This window comes from Athene cunicularia, assembly GCF_003259725.1.
Source record: "Athene cunicularia isolate RWA chromosome 3 unlocalized genomic scaffold, athCun1 chr3_part1, whole genome shotgun sequence".
Lineage (NCBI taxonomy): Eukaryota > Metazoa > Chordata > Aves > Strigiformes > Strigidae > Athene > Athene cunicularia.
Genome location: NW_020799097.1, coordinates 98,148,291 through 98,172,709, shown reverse-complemented (window position 1 = coordinate 98,172,709; position 24,419 = coordinate 98,148,291). Strand labels below are relative to the sequence as shown.

The following is a 24,419-nucleotide window of genomic DNA, read 5'->3' as shown; positions in this document are numbered from 1 at the left end:
AGAAAAAGGGAGAACATAAGTAAGGATAACTAAATCACTGTACAACAACAAAATATTACATTTCGCTCTCATTTATTTATTTCCACAGTAGGGAAGTGGTCATTTCTTGAGATGTTTGTTAGTTGATACTCATAACAAAAGATCTTAAAAAGAAGTAACATTCAGTTTCAAGGTAGTTGATTAAAAGTAGCAGAGCCCAGGTGAAAAGCTGGGCTAGTTGTAGTTCAACCTCCCCTACTATGTAGTCTGTAAAACTGGTTTGAAATAGTTACTGTTTAAGATCAGATGTAAATATTTCTTTTAGGAAGAGCATCAACTCTTGTCACATTGCTCCATTTCTTACACTTACATACTGGTGCTTTGTTTTTTGTCTAAATGTTTTCAATTTCAACATCCAACCTTTACAGTTTAACAGTTTTCATCCTCTAAATTTCAACAGGCAGAACTTTCATCTCAGAATTTGCAACTATTTCTTGATAGTTTTGTATCTGCGTCTTTTTTTCTCTCTCGATACTTAAAAGTTGATGGGTCAGTGTGAATCCAAGCCGTGACATTTTCTGCTGCTTTTAGAGAGCAATGCTGACCATCATTTTGGTGCATAAAAATAAAGTTTATACTGAAACAGCGTGGTGTGATTATTTTGTAGAAAGCAGTATATTATTAATTTTAGAAAATAAAAGATGAAAGCAATTACTAAAATTGCATTCCCTTCAACCATCATGCCAGTAATAAAAGTATGCTAAAATTTAATTAATGTGTATAGTCACATCTCACTGATACTGACATCAGGGCTTAATAAGCTTCCTACAAATGCCTTTACATTTTGACAGTGTTTCAAGGCTACTTTCCTTATTTCTTTCCCTTTATTGTATTTTTCTCTTTTGCTCTGATGATCTTGCTAGGTGTGCAGTGAGATTTACTTGTTCTTTTTGTAGTACGGGACCACTTAGACATGAACCTCTGTGGAATCTGCTGACCTGCAGTCTCCCATGCTTTTTCAGTTTGAAAACACATTCTGTATTGTTGGGTATCATATGAAAAGGAAAAAGATAGAAGTGTGGAAAACCTGTGGCCTGAAGCTGTTAAGTGGAAAGAGGTCACTGTTGAGAGCTCTTCTGCTGGGGCTGTGGAATGTTCTCAGATTAAAAAGTATCAGTTTACAAGGTTTGGGGCATGCTGCTGCCACTCTTATTTATCATTGCCCTTGTAAAAACTGACTTAAGCAGGCAGAGCATAGCACGTTTGCTGTTTTGCTATGAGCCTGTTGAAGGTAGTGCAGTGTTGCCAAGCCCTGGTGCTGAGGAACGAGTGCAGCTGCACCATATGTATCAATGGAAGTCACTTCTCTCTCTAGCTCCAAACTCAAACTAGGCATCTGTGAACAGCAGAGACCTGCGGGGGGGAAGCCTATCTTGGAAATAAATGGAAAAGGGCTCTCATATCGCATGAGAATTAATTTGTGGTTGTATGGCCTGCTTAGGACTCAATTTGTCATAGATTGCTCCTCAAAAGATGCAGTTTTTATAGATGAGAGTTATGGTGATGGATGGCACAGAGGCAACTTTCTGAAGTGGAGGAGAGCAGCGGTTTATGTGAGGTGGCCTACTCAGGCTACTTGACCACTAAAGCTGATTAACCCTGTAATTCACCTCATGGCCCAGGCAAGAGGCTCTCAGAGCAGAATCTTTTGATGATACTTTTCTAATAGTGGGAAATCTCTTTCTGGTTTGTGAGCCTCACAAAGATTGGATATCAGAAAATAGAAGTATAGCTGAGAAGAGAATTAGCTGTTGTAGGAGAAATGAAGGACTGAATTTCAAACACCTGATAAAGAAAGGGAGAATCTTGAGAGGCAGGCAGGTAGTGTCGATTTATTATTCCCCCCCCCCCCCCCCCCCTTTTTTTTTTTTTTTTTTTTACTCCTCAACAGTAAAACTGACCTTGTTTCAACTCCTTTTTGTTCTTTTTTTTTTTCTTCCCCCAAGTGAACAGAAGTGATGTCTATAGTACAGGAATATTGGGGAAATAATCTTTGTTTGCTTCAACTTTTATGTACAAATGTTTTGGATAATCAGTAGACATCTGAACTCTCTATTTCTTGTGCTATTGCTGAAAGAAATGTTGTCTTATTTACTTGTAACTGAATCTTCTCAACATTTTGGAACTTGTAATACTACCTTGAGCACAACATGTTTTCAGTTTGTTGCAAATGGGAAGTAATAATTTAGTAAATTCACATACTATCTTCATAGCTGTCCCTATGTGTTCCTGATCTTCAGTTTTAATGGCACTTAATGGGAGTAGATGTTTAGTTATTTCTAACAGTCAATGGCCTTTACTGTTCCACTTCCTTATACTTGTTATAAAATACTAGCCTCAGGCTTGACAGAGCACACAAGAAGTATTGAGTTACATGACTGATGAGGGAACTCATCATGTGCAATTTCATTCATTTATTTTCTACTTATTCTGCAGTGAGGGTTAGCCACAATGTCATACATGTTTATGTAGATGTAATTTATGTAAATTGTAATTGTCATTTTTACAGTTTTGCTCTCATATGTGAGGCGCATGAGTTTTACTGGGGAGGACAGTATACTGTAATTTCAAGCTAATAATAAAAATAGAGAACTCGTTTTTCATGGGTTTCATCTTGTAGATTTCCACACTTATTTTGGAGGCTCTTGAGAAATAAAAAAATAAAAATAATCTAAAGATGGATTGTGTGCAGTTTTATGAAATCTTGAATATAATAAAATATCTTATTGTGTTAATTTTTCAACTAGAAACGTCTGAAAGCGGCTGAAGCAGAAAGTAAATTGAAGCAAGTATACATCCCCACCTAGTGAGTATAACCATAAAGTAATTTTTTTTTTTTAATAATGTACAGGTAAAATTGAAATAGTAACATGCAGTTGCATGCAGTAACATGCATGATATTTTTTTACTTCTCTTTTTAATAGTTACTATATACAAACAGAATATACAGAGCTATAATCAGAAAATGCCACAAACTCTTGTCATAAGTGAAACCTTAGTACTTAATTGAGCCATTTGTCTTTGACCTGTGAACTGCCTGTTTTGGAATGCTGAGAAGTTTTACAAAAGGTGTTCAAGTGCTACATGGACTGTTCACATGCAAGAAGGGTCTTATAATTTAAAAAGAAATTTTCCCAGAATAATCACTTCTGAACCCCTGTAGCACAACACCTCATATTTGTGTAAATGCAGTATTTCAAAACAGAAGCAGTTGTTAATGTGATCTTTTATCTTTGAACAGGTTTTATTAATGAAATCTGTTTTCTTCTGAGGGGTGTTTAATCTGGGTTTTTTTAGATTTAAACTCTATGCTGTATCTGCTATTGTTAACATGTAGTTTACAGAAACAAGATATAATCTGTCTCATAGTCATAATTTCAATATTATGGGAAAAGAAAGGATTACAGATTACTTTCTTTTAAGATTTCTGTGTTATATTCAGTTTACATACGTGTGAATTTCCCAGTGTTGTAAGTGTTTGTATAACCAAATGAAATAATTTGAAAATCCACTGTTGTCATTTTGATGACTTGTATAAATTGCATACAGTAGAGCTTCATTTCCATATTTCTTACAGACTTTGCTCTTAAGTAGATTTAATAATACAAACAGCAGACTCTTAAATTCAGTGTTTTAATCTCATCTCTGAAGAAATGTTTTGAGTTTCGAAGCTCAAGTCTAATAAATGATGCCTTTTTAAAAACACTGAAAACTCTTAATATGATTGTTCCCTAACCGTCTCAGGTAAATGGCTGCTTTAGGAAAACTGTAAGATTCTCAGTTTTTACATAATGCTTTCTCAGTTTTATTTCATTGGTCCGTGTGGACAGCTCAGGACTTTTGGCAATATGTTCACAGTAGGGGGACTAGTTGTACTGAATGACAAAATCTGTTTTGAAATGTAGGGTTTTTACCTTTTTTATCTTTTTGAACGTCTTGTCTTTTACTTCCATGTCAAGACAAAATCCATAGTCAATGGTAAGAGGGTAGGGCTTCTCAAGCCTTTGATAACTGTGCAATCTGGGCACTTGTGGGCAAATTGATTGCTTAATGCTGTGTTTCAAGACTGATTTAGTGTATCTGAAATCTGAGTAGAATTGATTCTCAGAGCTGAATACCTTTTTGAATTTGATCATAAGGTATTTACTGTAAAAGCAAGGTTCTGTTCTCAATAACCCTTCAATTCATGCTTTCTCTGGAAGGTCTCTAAGCAACAGATCATAACGTGGGAGAAAATAATCTCGATACCTTCACTTGTACCTTGAGCCCAAGGTACTTCTCTTGAGGGTAGTTGATAAAGCGTATCTGGAAATTGTAAAATAGTCTCTCACTGGATATAGTGAAAAAGGAGAAGGCAGGAGACAGATCTGCTGGCCTTTGGAGTAGAGATGATACAGTAAAGATTTCTTCAATTAGTTATTTTAACTAATCTTGGATATGCTTTATGCTACCTAAAGTAATGAATAATCATTTTAAGAATCAGTGTATCCAGCCTTGCATTGTATTGTGAATATAGCTTGTCAAATGGGTAATTAACACCTACAGAGTTGAGGCTTTGGAAGTGCAGTACTTAACCTAGCCAGGAGTATATTCATTTCCTCTGAATTAGCTGACCTTAAAGTCAGTGAAGTATTAGTAGGTAAAATAATCATCATAATAATATAACAAAAAAAAAATCCAGTAACAGTTCTTCAGCCTTCTCAGAGTGTGAAAGATGTTTAGGACACAACCCAGGCAGAACAGCCTGATATTACATGGGCGAGCTTTGCAGGATTATACAACATTTGCATTTATTATAGTTGGTGGGGAGGTATGTACTTCTGCCTGTAATATGAGGCAGCAAACTCTCTTCTAGGTTGGACAGCCTGTCTGGTATTTTAGTCAGTGTTACTGTTCTTACTTGCTATACTTCACCCAAAGCCCAGCCTCACACTGTAAAGCTTCATCTGTTGACTGGAATCCCCTTCTTAAATTCTGTCCTGTGTCAGGCTTATGTTAATGCTTCACCTTGAGACTTGGTCTTTTACTAGCTCTCCAAGTAGCTTAGACCATGTGAAAGCATTTTACAAAGATCTGTAAATTTGAGTATCAAAGCAGCTCTTTATAGAAGAAGTCTCTTACAGTGCTGAAAATACCAGAGTATAAAAATCAATCTTGTTTAGAGAAGTTTTTACAGGTGTTGTCACCACACATCAGAATTCCAGAATTAGATTGTTTGTTTTCATGTAGACTAACTTGTTAGTAAAAGCTTTTTTTTTTTTTTTTTTTTAAAGCAATAAACCAAATCCCAATCAAATATCCAGCAACAATGGGAAACCTGCTGCAGTCAATGGAGCAATGGGAGCCTCTTATCAGGCACAGGCCTCACTAATAGGTCGGGCTTGTGAAAGTTGCTATAGTAAGTAATTTTTTATTATTATTAATAATAATAATAATAATATTAAATTTTAATACGCACTTTTAAAAAAAACAAATATATCTACTTTTGTTTGCATGTTATAGATAGAGGATAATTGTGTGGCAAAACCAAATTTAGACCCGTCTTCAATATGTTGATGGAATATCAGTATTCAAATCCACTTTATGATTTTTTTAAGAATTCAGAAAGTACAGAAAGATAAAGTAATATAATATGATGGCACTGATATGTTTTTCTTTACCTTCAGAATACTAGATTCAAATTTATTTTTGTTTCTCCTGTAAGGTTGCAGGTCTTTTTGAGTTGTTTTCGGGTGTGTGTCGTTTCCCACCCTCTTTTGTTATTGTTGTTGGGGATGGGGAAGGTGAAGTTGTTTTTTTCTAGTATTTTGTGTGTTTCTGGTGGTCCCTGGTGGACTTGAAATAGCAGGTTTCAACATGGATTATATGAGAGAAGATGTAACAGAACTGGAAAGCATTGAAAAGGCCTATCATATGAGAGTTATTTACTTGCCATTGCTATGGCTCACTGCATCTTAAACACCAATTAAATTAAAATAATTTTCTGTATATAGAAAGTTCCAGTTATATACTTTGTTGGTTTTCAAATCACATTTTTAAAATAAGTTTTCTCGTGAAAGATTACAGAAAGGTTAAATTAGTGTTTCCTTCTGAGTCTCAACATGCACAAGATAAAGGTACACATGAATCTCCAAGGTCAGTAGAAGTGCTTGTCCTTTTTTTATACGAATTTTGACTTACAAGTACTCACTTTGCATGACTTGGGAAAAATCCCTACATCTCTAGTAATTCTAATAAGTAGCAGGCTACTTAATAAGCCTGTCTTCCAGTGTAAGATTAGAAATAGTGGAGGGTGTATAGGGTTTTGGGGTTTGGGTTTTTTTGTTGTGTTGGTGGTTTTTTTCTTTTCTGTTTGGGTTTTTTTGTTGGTTGGCTGGTTGTTTTGGGGGATTTTTTGTAGTCCCCTGGAAGAAAATCTCTTCTTGGTAATACAAAGTCTCTCGTTTGAAATTAAATAGGAAAGTATTTCGAAATTTCCATTTGGAGTTGACTTTTGGGGTGCTTTTTTAAAAATAAACTTTTAAGCTTTTTAAAAAATAAACTAAAAATCCAAGTTCTTTTATCCATCTGAAATGTAATAAATATTTATTCATATAATGCTCTTTGGGAATGCCTTCTATTACAGTATTTGGATTTTATATTCAATGTAGCACACACCATTTCAGCTGTACTGTTTTTTTCTCTTAGCTCCACAGTCTCACCAGTGGTATTCTTGGGGTCCTCCTAATATGCAGTGTAGATTGTGTGCATCTTGCTGGATTTATTGGAAGAAATATGGTGGCCTGAAAATGCCCACACAGACAGATGAAGACAAACTGTCTTCCAGCCAACCTACAGAGGTAGGATTGCATAGGTAGAATTACTAAAATAAAATGTGGTGCTTTCACAAGGCTGCTGTGATTTGAATGTTTAATGGCTTGGGTTTTTATCTGTGTGTTCAATTTCAGTTTTACAGAACTTAATTTATTAATCATTTTCTTGTCTTAAGTAGAACTGCAGGTCCTGCCATATCTTTATATGACCAAGTCTTAGATAAACAAACATCCACTTCATGCATTTTTGGTGGACAAATGTAATCTTGTCAATCAAATGGTGTGTTATGTATAAAATGTTAATATGACTCTACTATATCTCATGTAGAATGGCATTATATATCCACTTACAGTAGAGCTTTCTACTGTGTTATGCAGCTTCTTTCATAAGCCCCACATGTTTTGTATAGTGCTTATACATATTATTTGATTAACCTTGTGAATTTATCCAAACTCTGAATTTTTTAATTTTATTTTCATAGGAATCTCATGTTAGAACTCACATGTCCCGGCAGGCCACACAGGGAACTCCAGTTCGTAACACTGGAAGTCCAAAGTCGGCAGTGAAAACACGTCAAGCTTTCTTTCTTCACACAACGTGTTGGACAAAACTGGCCCGTCAGGTCTGCAAAAATACCCTCCGGCTGCGGCAGGCAGCAAGACGTCCCTTTGTCCCTATTAACTGTGCTGCCATTAAGGCAGAATGTAAGATGTTTTTTTAATTCTTAGTTCTGTGTGCTGTGCTTCCCACCCATTTTTTGTCTTTTAATTTTATTTTCTTTTTCAATAAACATTTCTTGTCTATATGCTTTTGCTTTTCATTTTTTCATTTGTCCAGCATATCACCAACACATTGGATAAATTCTGGCTGCTTTGAACAGATTTCAGGCTGGGGAAACATTTCATATGAATTAAAAAGGGGATAACTGTTACCTCATTCACTTACAGAAAATTCTCATTGAAAAAAAATCAGGGGCAGAGAGAGGAAATCAATGCTGTGACATAAAAAAGGTGCTTCCTACTAGGCAGTGTGAAAGAAGTTTGCTTCTATATTGTTTATTCCTTAGCTGAGCAGAAAGTATAGATCTGTACATGTTTTACTTTTTCTCAGTGGGGTTGGTTAAGGAATAGAGCTGAGGATGCATAAGAATTTAAATCGGGCATGTAATACAGCCCTTTGTTACTGTGGTGATCAGATGGTGGTGATAGCCATGTTTATTATTTTATCATAATTGCATCTTTTTTTCTTGGTCTGTTCAAGTATTAAATTTTAGTTTAAATAACATTTTATATATTATGCTTGTTCTTCATATAGGCAAAATATAAAGAACGGGTAAATTCACTAGTAGACAAAATGTGAGTTGTAGATAGCAACAGTAAGTCTCTTTACATGCATATGTGTGTAAGTTCTGTTGCAAAGTCACTGAATATTTCAGCAGGTTTTATATCTGTGCTGAGCATGTTGTTTTATTGCTCCCACTGTTAGGTTACGTTTCCCAGTATTCCATAGGTGCCGTTCTTGGAGCAGATGCTGGGTATTCCAAGATGAGCCGTGCTGGCTCCTCATACTGTCTGTTGTATTAGAATCGAAGAGACCTTTTTTTAGAATAGTAGATGTTGGTGTTATACCTGTGTTTACTAGATTAAACACTAAATGTTTTCCCACCATACTGAACTGGGATGCTGATGATGTCAGTGTGAATAAGAAATTTACTCCATGGATGCTTAAAATCTGGTTTTGAGTAATTATTTTCACCTTATGTACTTTTACACCAGCCATTCTTCACATGCAAACTCTTCACCTACTTCCACAGTCATCCAGAACTTGGTGAATATTTCTGTTCATTGTCGTCTTATTTATTTAGTTGTCCTGTTGGCCATTTTCTTCCTCCTTTCAAAGCTATGCAAGTCAGGAGCAGCTTTCAGATTTAAGGAAACCATATGTCCACTGTGTGAATAACGTGGGTTGTACTTTATGGAAGAATTCTGTCCAAAGACTGGACTAGGATCATATTTTTAATTCTAATACAAAATAAGTTATTTACTGAAAGGAAATCACTGCCTTTTAATTTATGTATTTGGCACTGATTTCTGCTGAATCATGGAGGGAAATTAATTTAGGAAGTCACTTGAACCTTGAATCTTTTTATCCATATCCCTCTTCTCAGTGCAGTAACTCAATTCAAAAGATGATGAAGCTTTTGTTTAAGGAAGAGAAAAAATAGAAGAAAAAAAAGTTTCATCCAACTGTTCATCATACTAGAACAAGTGTTATATACACAGTTCAACTTTAAATCAAAGGAGTGAAAGGCTGAGCTTTTCAGCAGGAAATAGTCATTCTTGTATCAGACTGGCAGTGCTGTGAGTGCTTCATCTTTGTTCCTTTGAATGAAAAAGTGCCACATCAGATTAGCATCAAGAGTGGAAAGATTTATTTTTTTTCCCCCTGTAGTCTCTGTCTTTCATTATTCTTTTTGCTTAAAGCAAAATTTGGACCTTGCAATTTTGTCTTTTTGAGTGCTGATGCTTCCTGATAGACCTAGCATAGATTGAGGAAAAAAAATGAACAGTTACCAAGGCTTTTTGAACACGACATTCAAACTATTTTACAATGGTGGAAACCAGATTATACCCTATTTAATTAATTTAACTCGTGCTACTCTCTGTGCACACATACACATATATGCACACACACACGTGCACATACTCTGTATCTGGCAGTATCTCTCTGTGGAATCATACAATGATCTTAGCTGCATTGTCACTGTCATATTCTTACTCTAGTAAGGTCTAGTAAGTAAGTAAATAAAAAATTGTCTGTTTCGTTCCTGTACTTTATCTGGTGACCTGTGTTCAGTGAACTCTCTAGATTTTAATGTTATAACTAAATATTCTCTTTATTTCTGAGAATGCCTTGAATCCTTTTCTAAGGGTAGCCTGAGACAAGTAATTTTTTTTTTAAATTTTTAAATTACATATTTAATTAAGAGTAATGATTTCATGTGTTGAATACCGGTGAGTAATAACAAGATTGAATAAATGTCTGTGTTGGTGTTACAGAAGTTGTTGTCGTGCTTAGATGATAACCTGGTCAGATTAGCAGATCCCTCATGAGGTGATATGGCATGAGAAGGTTAGGATATGCAAGAACTGATTTGTAATTTGTTTTTCATGTAGGTGTGCTGAAACTTGAATCTAATGTCTGCTTAGATGCTTGGTCAGACTCACACGGCTCTGTGTGTGTGACAAACCAGTGCCTGAAAATTTAACTGCATTTCACAACTCTGTTGCAGCAGGCACGATATCACATTCAGAAACCATAAAACCTAAAGGCAGAAGGATGGTAGGGCACTTACCCCAGCAGCATACCAGGTTTTATGTCTTTTCAATCTTATGCAATTTGTTGAACTGTCACGTTGTAAATGAAACTAATTCCCAGTTCTGAGAAAGGAAGTCTGAACAAGCCAGTTGGAGCTTGCTCATAAAATAAATTGATTTTTGCATGCCACCTGAACTGATTTGCAGATACTTCTTTTGTCTTGGAAGGGACATGGAGGCCTTTGAGGATGCTAACCTCAGGCCCAACCATCTTTTAGGTGAAACCACATTTCAGACAGAGCATTTTTTTATTGTAGTAATTCCACCCACATCATCTGCCTTGGCCCATTACACCCACTGGCAGAAAACAAGGTCCTATTCTATGTTCTTTATTCCTTCAGTTAGTGCAGAGAATTAGATTTTTCTCATTAATGAACCATATAGCATGACCCCTGCTCAGATGCCAGCAGGAGGTAGAGGAGATGATGCATTACCATCCCAGTTCAATCTAGGGAATGGGCACCAGGAGGTTGAGAAGGCATGGCATCTCCTGCTAGGAGCACAACCCATCATGGAAATCTCGAACTTTGTTCAGCTGAAGATAATAGACTCACTGTAGTTGTTGACAATAAACTTGTCTGATGGATTTTCACTAATAATTAGAATTGGCAAACTGTTTCAGTAAGAGGAAATTCCCATGCTCTAAATTAGGCAAAATACCTTCTTTTTAGTTTTAATATATTGCATGTTTTTTAGTAAGTTTAGCAAAATTATCCTGTCTATGGAAGGTCTCTTAATCAGAGGAAACCAAAGTGGGCATTCTTCTACAGTCACTGACAACACTGATCTGTTGCCAGCTTTCAAGCCTATAGGTATATACATGGCAGAAAGCCATGCATCTGTGAACCTTATTCCTTCAGCACAAGAAGATTTTTGAGGGATTTTGATTTGTTTTTTTTTTTTTTTCCCCTGCTTGAATATAGTTTCATCAATATAATTATATGTATTAATTATAGTAATTTAAATTTGGGTAACTATGTCTATGTATAGACATGATTGTCAAAATGTTTGCAGTGAATGGTCATATATTATCTGTATAATATATATAGTTCTCTGGAAATGGGTATACTGTTTATGATCAAAACAACATACCTTTAAATCTGCAGATTTATTGACAAGTTTGGTGCACAGTACTTGCTTGTTCCAGTCTGGTTTGATAAAACAAAGATAAGTGAAAATTAAGTAGAATATGCAAAATGTAACTGATTTGTCTTTATAAGCATACAGCCTATGTTTTACTGGTGTAAAACTGCCCATTCATCTGAAGTGAGTAACATTTATGGGTACTGTTTCATAAACAATGTTTTACATCCTTGATTTTGATAGCTACAGAAGATCTTTTGGCTGCATCTAGGGTGAAAATATTTTCTCTACCGTTATCTTTAAATATAGTTCGTGCCAGATTTTAGTAGCCAGTAATATAATGAAAAGAGCGTGCTATTTTTTTCCCAAAGTTTCTAAGAAGAATACAATTTAGGGAATACATAGAGCACAATACATTCATTAGATAATCTGAGTTTTGATAGAGATATGATGGAACTTCAAAGAGAAGTAACTCCCCGAGAGTCTTTCTAAGCTTAAGAGACCTACAGATCTAGTTTAAGAAAAGGAAATCATTGAAGAACCCTTTCAAATCTAAAAGAACAAGTCTTATTTGCTATCAGCTTCTCCATAACATTCCTGATTTCATTGACCTCTGTAAGACCCACAACAGTCATCACTTTTCTAGGTTAGATCTTGGTCTGTTTAAAACCTCATAAAGAATCCATTTTATGCTGTGGTTCGTAATGTTGTTCCCTGGAGTTTTTCTAATTGTACTGTATCCTCTTTAGGGTTATGGTGCCCCAAATTGCATGCACTTCAAGGTACAGATTTCCCATCATTTTAGAGAGAGTCAAATGTTTTCTATTTTCCTGTCATCATAATTTCTAATATTTAGATTTTAATTTCCTTATAAGTGACCACTCTTTAGTATTGTCTAGATATTTTTAGAAAGCTGTTGACACTGGCTGACTCTGTGAATTCTCTTCTGCATGGTGGTGGTGTAGAACCCAGTGTTATATCTGTAAATTACAGTCATTTTACCCCTTGAGAATTAATTTACATTTATTACTTGATGTTGCTGATATCCTTTGTCATTAGTTTTAGCTTTGATTATGCTTCATAATTTCTTATCAGCAAACTTTAACTCTCTGATCGCCTCTTTTCCTGATCTTTTGTATGTTGAACAGCACAGGTCTTTTGGGGCTTACATAGACAATTAATTTTAATCAGGTGCTAATCCCTGAAAAAAACTTATCTTTTGCCCTGTAACAGCTGGACAGCAATGGTCTTTGGTGACACAGTTTGTTAACAGCTAACTGAAATGCCAAGTTGTGTGCCAAATCAGCTGCATGTGTACATGTCACAATTCCTTCAGAGGATCCTGGCAGACCTGCAATCACAGGTTTACAGGACACGTAAGTAGGAAGGGACCTCTGTAGGTCTCTAATTCTACCCCCTTCATAAAGTTTATGTGTTTGCTCATGGGCCTTCTGTCCAGATTAGATTTGTGTATCTCCAAGGGTGGAAACTCCACAGCTTCTCTGGGCACCTGTCCCAATGTTTGTTCAACTTCACAGTAAATAATATTTTCCTTACCTCTAAAAAGAATTTCCCATCTCCAAGCTTGTGTCCATTGCCACAGACAGCAGTAGTATGTTGTCCTATCCCTATGTACCTCTGAGAAGGCTCTGGCTCAGTCTGCTCTGCTGCTAGGAAGTTAGAGGTAGCAATTGGGTCTCCCCTTGGCTTTCTCATCTGAAGACTGACCAGACCCAGCTCCCTCAGACACTCCATGAATGTCCTGTACTCCAGCCCCCAACAAGCTTGGTGGCTCCCCCATAGCTGAACTTGATCCAGTATGTCTGTATCTCTTCTAGCAGGGATCCAAGAAGTCAACACAGGGTCTGGACGTGTTTTCCAGGGGTGGAGGGGAAAGGTTACCTCCCTTGCCCCGCTGGCTGCACTGGTGCTCATGAGGCCCAGTATGCAGTTGTCCTTGTTTCAGGGACACGCTGCTGAATAATGTGAACGCATTAAACATGTTTTCCCTCTACAAGGTCATTGTTGGCTCCCTCGATGTTTCCATATTTAACTGTACGCCTCTGTTAATAGTTCAACCCTTTTGCCAGTCTGCAGATCTACTTACTGAAGAATGTTATCACTTTTGCCATGTTTTTGTTCTCTTGAACCAAGACCAGTTTAAGCATTAGTTAAACACCAGTAGTGTACGTGCTCAGCAGTTTCTGTTTGGATGAATTCCACCTGGTTCTGGTAACTTGTTTTTATTCATTAACTGGTTTGTTTTGAAGTATTTCCTATGGACATTTCGATGTGACACAGTTCTTACACTTCCCTTGTAAAAGGATTTTGGAAGTGAGCTTCTTTAAGTTCTTCTGCAGTGAACACTGATGCAAAGAATACATTCAGCTTTTCTGCCATGCCTTTATCTTTCTTATATATTTTCCTCACACCTTGATCATCTCCTATTGCTACATGCACTAGCACACTTCCTGCTTTTGTTATGTTTGAAAAAATACTCTATCAAATATAATACTCCTGGGTAGTTGGTGTTTTTAAATGGATTATTTTTTCTCATAGCTTCCACTATTTCACTGATCGTACTAAGATTTTTAATGTTCATGTGGAAGCCCATATTTTATTTTAGGACTTCTAAATTTTATTTTTGACAGCTTCCTACCTAAATTTTATTCTGTGGTTTTACACTTGAAAGTGATGCACAATCTAACTTTTGTGTTTTTCTGCATGTCATAAAGGTCATAAACTTTATTATACCTTTAATGGGAGTACCGTATTGTGGATTAAAGTTTGCTGTTGTTAAACATATTTAACTGGTTTTACAGATAGGTGTGCTTTGGAATACCTGCTCAATACCTTTGGTGAACATGCTTTGCCTCAAGCATGGATATTGTACTCTCTTTGCAGTCTGTATTCTCAGTCAGCATATTAATATCACACCGTGATTCAATGTCTTTTTTTTACACTGAAGACACGTAAATGGAAAATTTTCTTGCTAATTACTTCTTAGGCCATGCTTTGCTGTTCCCAAAGTAACTATAAAATACTTACCGTGTAGTCTGTGCTTATTTTACATGGGGAGACAGTGGAGACACATTGTTCTACTCTGTCACTTAAAATATTTCAAGTGCTGTGGAATATTAAAAATATTCCAGGCACCGGATTCATGGCATTTTTTTTTCCACTGAGAACAGTATATTTTGTTATTAAGATAAAATAACAAAGTGCTTCTTGTACTCAACATTAGGGCTCTGGAACCTTTGGGCTGCCCAGATACCAACTGGCATTTCCAGAATTTCAAGTAGATTCCTTAATATATTGAAATAAGTTGTGCATCATCTGTTGTGTTCAAAACATCTGTGAACATACTGAAATACTTATTTCAGTCATTGCTGTGGTTTCATGACTTACATGTTTTTTGCACAGAGCTAGAATGAGTATATGAAGAGATTGTTAATTGTTCTATATAGTGTCTTACCTTCTTTGTGTGATTATGTACTCCATCGTGTGTGCTGGAATGAAGCAAACAGGAACATTTTGCTAAAGCAGAAGGTGGAGACAAAGTGGAATTACAATGATTATAATCTATTTATAATGTCTAGCTCCTGTAAATCTTGTTAGAAAATGCAGATCTGCAGATTTGAAACCTATAGAAAGAAAAGCGTACAGGTAGGTATGTGTATGTGGGAAGTAATTGCATGTGAGAACTCTAGATCTACACAATCAACATGTGAATGCAGTTTTGTACAAAACAGAATACCTGTGTTCTAGGGATGCTGGAAGCCCTGTATGGGAATGAATTACATGCTTTTGGAAGACAAATAACTGAATCACTCTGAGTAGTTGTGTTTTTGTTTTTTTTTTAAAAAAGATAATATAGGTCCAGTAGTCTTGGAAATTACTGAAACCTAGAGTCTTGTGAAATTTTACCTTAGGTTGACTGACTTTGCTGTCTAAGCATGAACCTCTTCATAGTAGCACTTTTATATTCGGGGCATTTAGACAGATTGTCTGCTTGCATATTTTCAGTGTCTTTAAAGGTGTGAGTTCATAGTGGTAGTGTCAAATTTAAGGTAGTTACTGAACTGTTTGTTTTCTTTTACCTTGCAGGAATTTTGAGACCTTTGAGCTCTGTTATACTATGTTACAACTGGCCACTGTTCAAAAGTTTGTAGTACAGGGGGGTTTTTTTTGGTTTTGTTTTTAAGCCTCATCTTGCCATGATAGCCCCCATGTTCTGTTTTACTTAAGAATGAAATGAATCACTGTACTATGCGAGTAAGAAAAGACAGAAATCAGTAGTCCCAACTTTAAACCCTTCTTACCTTTGTATTACCCTATTTACAGCCAGATAGGCTTGTAGAAAACTGAAGATTCAATGTAAAGTATTTTTAACAGCCAGAGCTCCTTTTATTTTAGTACTCACGTTTTCATCTGTGTGTCATCTGCCTAGCTGACTGTCTCCAAAAAGACTTTGTAAGCAAAAAATGCAGTCAAATTTGGGTTAGAAGTTACACTAACTTTAAAAAAATATATATATTATCACTTGCATTAGCCTCCATTTAGATATCCATCATTATAAGCAAGAACATGTGCTAAAAGGAAAAAAGAAATTTGTGGTAAAACTGCAAGTCAGAAGCTGGTTGGTGTGTCCTAATTGTATTTGTCATGGTAAAATATTTAAACTGAGTTTTATTCTTTAAAATTCTCAGATGCAGATCGACATTGTGAACTTGCTGGAAATCCTCTGAAGATAAAAAGCACCAGAAAACCACTGTCATGTATCATTGGGTATTTAGGTGCGTATCTGCCTCCAGAGAATGACAAACCAAATGAACATTCAGTATGTACTGACTTAAGAATTTTACATGCGTAGAGTGAGGGATTTATTCTTTTACTAACAAGAAAACTGTAAGGTTAATAAATCAGTAAAAATTCCTGTCCACTATCAGTTGCAAAACTTCATGACTGAACTTGCAGAATGTAGGCAGAAGGCCTTCTGATACTGGTTTAAAGAATCAGAAGACCTTCTGCGACTGGTTTAAAATGAAACCTGATGTAATTTAGAATGTGAAAAATAGTCTGGTAGTCTAAATTAAAAAATAAGCGCTCAAAGGGGAGATATTCAGTATGCTCAGTGTTGCTCTACTGTGCCCCTTGAATCCACTTGTAATACTCGTATGTACTTAAAAGGAGGAGACCTCAGACTGTCTCTCAGGAAGACAATGATCTTCTAATGTGATGACATAATTTTAAAAGATGCGATGAAATCTGTACTGAGATCACAGTCAAGAGGACAGTGAACTCACATAAAATAATGGGGAGAGGGGAAATTCTAGTAATTGTAATTCCTTATTAAAAAAATGAAAATCATCCTCTTTGCAAGGAATCAGAACTGACTCTTAAATATTTAAACAACCATATAAGAAAGCCTAATGGCTTTCTATTAATCCTCAAATGAATATAGAAATCAATCCACTGATCAGAGAAACAGTGAATAATTCTGCACTGTATTAATCCCATTCTACAGAAGTGAAGCTAAGGGTAGAGCTGAGTCTAGGTGTTTTGCTCAAAATTTCAATTAACAGAAGTTTTTTTTTGTAGTAGAATAAAGTAAACATTAACAGTCTCTTAATTAAATAGAAAATAGCTATTAATATAGTTATAATTGTTCTTCCAGAACATCAATTTTAACAAAATCCAAACTTCAGAAAACTGGATAATGAAGAATTATTGCCCACTCTCACTGAATTTTTATTCCTTCTGCCCTGGAGTTTGTGAAAAGCCAGTGATCATTTCCTACAGGCATCCCAGCTGTGTGTTACGTATGTTGTCATTAGCATGGATGAAGAAAGGACTGCTTAGATTGTCTTGGTGGAGCTGTGGTTGTAAGAGGGGACAATCGGACAGAAGATGGTTCTCCTGGCTGACCTGTCTATGTAGTCGAAAGAAGAATTGGCAGTGTCTATAGTAATCTCAGAAGATACTGCATGTTTTTAGTGCCATGTTATTTAGTTGGTGAGAGATCGTCTTGATACCTCTGGGAGCATAAGTCTTTATGTTTAATGGGAGTAAATGGACAAACAGTGTCAGACACCATTATGTGTAGTTAGGTGAAGGTTTTGTAGAAGATTAATGGTACTAAAATATACCAGGTATCTGTAGAGTCTGCTTAGCATTTGATTCTATGGGAAGTGAAAGTATCTCACTACAGTTGAAAGCAAACAATATGTGTTACAGGGATATGAAGTGTACCGAGTGCATTAAATACATGAATCTATATTCATTCCAAATGTGTAAGAATGGCTAGAAAATGGCTTTTTGTTTGCTATTTAACTTGGTGGGGGCTTTTAGGTTTTTTTAGTTTGTTTTTTTTTGTTTGTTTATTTGGGATTTTTGCATGTTCCAGTGAATATTGCATTATTATTCTCATAAAATCTGGTATTAAATATCACATCATAGCTTATCCAGGAGGTGTTTGTTTTCTTTTTAAAATTCCTTCCATGCCATTCCCACAGACATTTATTGCCATACAGGTAACTGGGTGTGTCTCAGAGCACTACTGTTCTCAGCCTGACTGATAAGGCAGAGAGGATTTCAGTGCCCTGCACATCCTGGGTCATTGCTTCCTTTTATTGCTGTTCTGCTTCTTGGCTGCCAGTTCCGCAGGTGAGGTAGGTTAAGCATTAAAAGTAGGCCCTGTCCTCTAGAGAACTGGGGCTAATCCCATGTAATCTCTTCAGTCATCACTGTGCTTACTAAGCAGACCCCCTGAGGTAACCCCCTTGGCTAATTAAATGTCCTCTATTACCTCGCAGTTAGGAGGAAACCAGGCTAACATTTCCAGCTGGGATGCATGTTGAGATGCAATGAGAGAGGTGTGCAGCTGCTTAAGCACCTCTGGAAGCCAGGATACTTATTTAAGCAACTCAGTAGGAGCCTTCAGCTTTGCTTTGCTTTGGATTTTGTCTTTTTTCCTTTACCCTAGTGACATTAATGGAAAGGAGAGAAGTTTTTAGAGCTATTATTGCTATTTGCTTGTTTGTGGCTGCAACCTGATCTTAAAGAAAGGGTTCCTACTATGTTGTTCAAGTATTGTTTCTTACTCCTGTTTTATTTTTATTTCAGAAATGATGGTACAGTCTGAATCTAACCAACTGATTATTTATTGTGTGGGTAAAGGGATAGTTTGGGTGGTTTGGATGTTATAGTTAATTCTCTGAGTTAACAGATGGTACAGGTGGTGAGGAGATTTTCAGTGAAGTACTAAGCAATAGAACAAGGATAAGAGCAGCAGGAATTAGAAAATCCCTAATTACTGTTATTCCATAATACAATTTAGGCAAAACCCCTGAAATGTCTCCTTATCCCTTTCAGGTGTGATGAAGCAGCTAGTTAGAAAGTGCTGATCTAAAGCATGCAAATATTGAAGCGATTCTATATGTAGAGGATGAGTGAGTGTAAGGTGTAAAGATCCCACATGAAGGACTTAATCCACTGGGGAGTGGTCCTGCCTGTTTAATTAAGTTTATTTCTAGAACTTAAAGGGAGAGCTTAGCCTTGCTACCTTCCTCTACTGCAAAAGAAGAAAGGACAGCCTTTGTGGTAAACTAATGGAGGATTAGTGACCTACAAACTGAAGAAAAGTCAAAGAAAGGAAATGCTTCCTTCTTCAACTGTTCACTCACCCCAAAAATACAAAATTACATCTCCTATATGCTGTAGACAGAAGGAGTTTATGCATTCTCGTATGTTGATGCAGCTGCTTGGATTATTGTGGTTACTGCTGGAGCTCTTAGACCAAAAAAGGTAATAATTTAGTGGTGTTAGACCTGAAAATTAACCACTTCTTTCAAGAAGATTGGGAAAGATTGCCATATGAGCATTTTAAAATCCAAATTGCAATCATCTTCAGCAAACAGCACAAACCTTTTTATTTCAGTTTAAAGTTTTGCTTTAGCAATCAGTAGTGTTCATAACATTAAGCACGCTTCTGTTACCATTTTAGTGAAAAAGCAAACCAGACACTTTTTCTCTATAGTATGAAAAATGGGCCATGCCATGAAATCTGCTGGCTGCTTGGTGTTCCTAAACTCTTTTATATGAAAAGCAGATGAATACTGCAGTGAATGGCAGTAAAAAGCTCTCATCTTAAGCCGTGAGAAAATCCGTGACATAAAACTGGCCTTTACACACATTCCTAAATCTGCAGAACTGCCCTGAGCAATTACCTGTACCCTAGCTCTGTGCTATTCTAACACCTGCCTGTGCATAACCTTACTCTACTCTTTCTTATCTGACCCTCTTGAAGCATCTTGGATGAGGGTGTTGATGCTTTAAGAGTATAATTGCAAGTGCTGACCAAACCAGTGGTTTGCATTTAAGCAAAGTCATTTCAAATGTGAAAATTATTGGCGTTGTCTCCTCATGGCATGCTCTTCCCAGTATAGCCTGGCGAAGTCACTCCTTTCCACCTGTTTGGATACTGATGAAACTATTTGGCTGTCCCATCTTTATGTATCTGTCTTTTAAAGGTTATCACGATTTCTCACCGTGCATCCCCAGTCTCCCCTGCAGCCACGGGTGGGTGGAGTGGGTGCCTGCAGGCTGGGTGTGAAGGCTTGCTGTGGGAAAGAGAGTGTGAGGCCAGGCAGGCAAGCACTTGGATATCAGACTTCCTTGGAATTTCTGAAAGAGGAAAAACCTGCTATCGTAGTGGACTTTGACTTTGTGTGATGGTTTCTATTTCTCCTGCATGATAGCTGTGAGCGGCAGAGGCTGGAGGGCCTCCTCCTTGGATGCCTGGCCTCACTTTAGATTTTTCATATTCCCAGCTTCTGTGCTTTATTTTATAAACAGAAAAGCAGAAAGAAACACTATTCAGGAGGTGCAAACGTGGGCTACAAAAGGGAAAGTACTTAATTTTTTTCTTCTGATCTTGCTCCCCTTAGGCGTCTGACCCTCCTGACCTGTCTCCCAGCCCCTCTGCCCTCGCATTCTCAGCCCAGCAGTCTCTCCTGCTCCATGGGGAATTCAGGTGGCCAGCTGTAATCAGGCTGCCAGCACCTCACAGCCTGCACAGTGCCAGCAGCAGAGTGCCTTGTGGCTGTGTCAGAGGGATGGGGACCTGCCCTCTGGCAGTCTGGTTTCCCTCGCAAGTTTGGGTCTATCCAAGGACGTACACAGTGGTGGCATTCTGAACCCAAATGTGTGGTGGGAATAAGTTAATTGCTTCGGCAAATTCCTGGTGCAGGACAAGAGGACTCTACTGAGGCTTCCTTTTGCCACTTTCATCTGGCAAGATTACTGAGAAATTTCCATAGAGCTGTATCAGCTTTTGGCAAACACAGCAGCTGCCACCCTGAAGTGTGCTGCCCAGATGTGTTTCACTGCCTCTTACCCACCTTTCATCCTCCTTCTCCAAAATAATCCTGCTCCGTGAACCACATTGGATACTCCGGGATGTTTGAGCTCCCCAGTAGTGACTATGTATGAAAGTCTGGCAGTACCTGGGAACCCAGTGCAGTCTTAACAATTTTTGTGTTTCTCATGTGGTTTTGAGGTAGTTTTAGCTTCAGAGCCCTGCTGTGGCTGACCCCCTGACTCTTGCACCTGGTGACTTGTGTTTTGGAAAGTCTCTTAAAGCTTGTTATTGTGACACAAAATATTGAATAGCTTGAGGTATTGAGGTGATTTCACTATAGTAAAATGCTTTTATTTGCTTGCTAAAAACTCTGTAGGAGTGTAGCTCCAGTACAAACCTCAAAAGGGTAGGAAAATGTAAACACAGACCTGTTTCAGATTGATTTATATTATCTATTCAACCTCTGAAATCCTTATGCATCAACACCATAGAACTTGAGCAATCTAAAGTGAAATAGATTTTTCTTGCAGGAACTGTGGGTATGAAGACTTCTGTTTGAATTGCTATGCAAGGTCCTGTAAAAACATTCATGCAGAAGAAATTTTCTTTCCTTTCACCAGAAATTTAAATGTAAATTTAGTATGCTGAATAGACTGTTTTTATTTATCAAGTATGTATAATTTTTCTCTCTCTCTTATCTCAAACAGAGATTCATCCAGCAGTGAAACCCAATGTAATCAGGTCAACACCAAGCCTTCAGAGTCCAAGTGCAAAACGGCTGCTTGCACCCTCCAATCACTCTTCATTAAGTATTTTGGGAAAAAGAAACTACAGCCATCATAATGGTCTTGATGGTATGTGAAGGAATATAAAAGGAATATCCTTTAATACTCTAAACTGCAAAACTTTCTGCCGACCTGAGAATACATTAAGTAAGGGGGTACATACCAACCAAAATGTAACATATGGATAGTGTGTTTATAGCATAGATTCTTAATAGCAATGAATGGTGGTGCTTATCCATTGAACATTGGATATATTAATGCCATCTCTTGCAAAAACTGCTTTTACCTTTTTCTTACTAATCTTGATATAAAAGGATGAGAAAATAATAAAACATTGAAGGCAGAGATGCAACATGTTTAATTTTGGTTTATGGCATTTTTATTTGAAGAAATATTTTGCAGATATGCAAGACCTTTTTAATTACTCTGAAATTACTTGATATGTGCTGGGCTTGCTAGTTTGCAGCCAATCTCTTTGCTCATATGTGAATTCTAAACACGACTTAGTCTGGGTTCTCAACAGTGTGATTTGTAACAGAGGGAAGATAGCTCTAGAGTCTTGCATCACAAGACTGGTGTCACGGAGTCATTTAAAACAAGAAGTAGTCCTGGCAGTAAGGACTGGTGGAAGGTAGGAGCTCCTTAGAAAGTGACTATCTCTGTATTTATACCGCTTGCAGACGAGGAAGCAAAAGGGGTATCACAGACGTACAGGAGAGGCTTTGCCTGTACACTATGCAGCACCAAAGCTGATGTTTAAGCCTGGTGTATCCAACCACTTCATTAACATGTGGTGCATATGGAGAGCAGATAGCAAGCTGTGCAAAAAAGTGATGGAAATCTGTGGATAAGACTAACTTCCCAAATTATTTTTTATTCTGAAAATTGACTGTGTATTTCTATTTGTTTTTTTTAAATCGTTACGAAAAAGAAAGATTTTTTTAACTGTGAACAGTTTCACCTCATGTCTAGATAAGAGGACAATCCAGCAGGTTATAATTTGTTTGCACTGAAAAGAAATGCATGCATTCCTGAACTCTCTTTTTGTCAGATAAAACTTCTGTAAGACATTAGATTATCTGTTCTGTAATTGAATAAATTTGTTGAGATTAGAAATCTGAAAGGTTAGGCTCTGAAATATGCTTTTCAGGACAAGATCTGCACAAAAGAGGTGTCTGTTTTTATGCTTCACAGAATAGCTTGAGGTAAAACTGAGAGGGACATGCCTTTTAGACAAGCTAATAGAAACAGGATTTCAAATACAAGAAGAAAAACTTGATCCGTTATCCATCATCTTCCCATAATGATCATATTTTTCTGTCATTGACAGTGCTATTTGTATCTTGGAGTGAAAATACCTACTGTACATTTAATAATACCTAGATAGAAATCACTATGTACTGACAAACTGTGCTTATTTAGAATACACAGAAGAGAGGATCTCTTAGACCTCTGCTCAGTGTGCACACAGCCATTACACAGCAGGCAGATAATGTGCATGGCAGCACAAGCTATTCAGTGGACCAGGATGGCAAACATGTGACTTGTACTTGGAAGAAAAGAGGATGACATTAATAGGCATAGCCATTAATAGGCATAGCCATAAATGCTGTATTTCTACTATAGTCTTTGGATGTGAAGTTCTGCAGGGATGGTCTGGTAGTTGCTGCATGGGAACATGGATGAAAGCTGCTTTCCCCCTCCACCAATGCTGACTACTAGACAGGAGTCTCCATATGAGCTTTGAGTGATGAATGACTTTAACCTGGAAATAAAGGTGATGTTACATTTCTACTGCAGAGAAGGCTGTAGCAATAAGTTCAAGGTAAACATGATTATGTCCCTCCTTATGTCCCCATAAGGAGGCATGTTTGGAAGTCTTTAAAATTTTTCTTCTATTTAGTACAGATGTTCTCTTCAAAGTGAAGAATGTATAAAGCCAGTCATTAGCCACACTTATGAGTTTATATCAAACAGCTAACTGTGTTAAGGCAATCTGCACAAAATAACATGTAAAAATTTAGTATTGAGAATTCCAAGTCATTGCTTTAGGAGATAACCATTTCTGCTTATCTGTTTACCATGAAAACATAGCTTACTGGAAAGCATATATCCTAAATAACTGAAACCTGTGTTTTCTCAGCGTAAAAATGGCTATTTTAGTATTTTAAATGGCTATTTTGGTTCCTAAACTAGCCTCTCCCTTTAATTAAAAAGCATGGGAAGTATAAATAAAATGCAAAGAAAAAGCAACAAACCAGTAATAATGATACTTAAACTGCACAGGTCCTCTGTTCCTTTTGATTTAAAAATTATTACCTTCAGTATTTACCGTTTGATTTCTCCTCTGGTTATTGGTGAATATAAAATACGGGGGGTTGGCTGTAATTTGTCTAGCTTCTAGCAAAAACAGTCTAGCTACACAGCAAGAAATCAGTGACCAGATCAACTTGGGAAATGGTGGTTTCTGTATAATTGCACTGACCATGATGTACCATTTGTGCAATGACAGGTTTTGCCAACCTACAAGAGTTTTAGTGTTACTATAAATACACTAAAAAGCTTTTTTGGTTCCAAAATAGTATTGGCAGTTGCAAAGTTTATTGCATTGTGTCAATTAACAGTATCCAGAAAGCCTGCTATGGAGATGATGATAGATTCTGTCTTTCAATGCGTGCTTTGATGAAATGAGCAAACAAAAAGGAACACAGTGGCCTTATATTAAGTCTTATCTCTTGCTATTTTCATAATCTTAATGTTATTGACATAGAAATGTCTGCATGTTTGGGTTTGTTTTTTTCCAACAGCATTAAAAATTTGTTGTAAAGAAGCCATATAAATATGTTTACTTAAGATATACAATAATTTACAGCATTTAAGTAAATGTCACTTAGGCTTCTGCAAATATATATTTAGATTGGCATATTTAAAGTCAGTCATACTGCCTAGGTGAATTGAGTG

At 36.8% G+C, this 24,419-nt stretch overlaps 1 protein-coding gene across 4 annotated transcripts in view; it reads left to right on the top strand.

Moving 5' to 3' along the window:
* The window catches only part of MTA3 (metastasis associated 1 family member 3), a 138,554-nt gene that overhangs the window by 76,299 nt on the left and 37,836 nt on the right, over positions 1–24,419 (top strand). For all 4 annotated transcript variants that reach the window (XM_026845318.1, XM_026845319.1, XM_026845320.1 and 1 more), the window contains exons 10-15: positions 2,787–2,845; positions 5,313–5,437; positions 6,727–6,878; positions 7,334–7,556; positions 16,022–16,108; positions 21,381–21,527. In XM_026845318.1, coding sequence (XP_026701119.1) covers positions 2,787–2,845; positions 5,313–5,437; positions 6,727–6,878; positions 7,334–7,556; positions 16,022–16,108; positions 21,381–21,527 — 793 coding nt within the window. The remainder of the gene's footprint in view (positions 1–2,786; positions 2,846–5,312; positions 5,438–6,726; positions 6,879–7,333; positions 7,557–16,021; positions 16,109–21,380; positions 21,528–24,419) is intronic.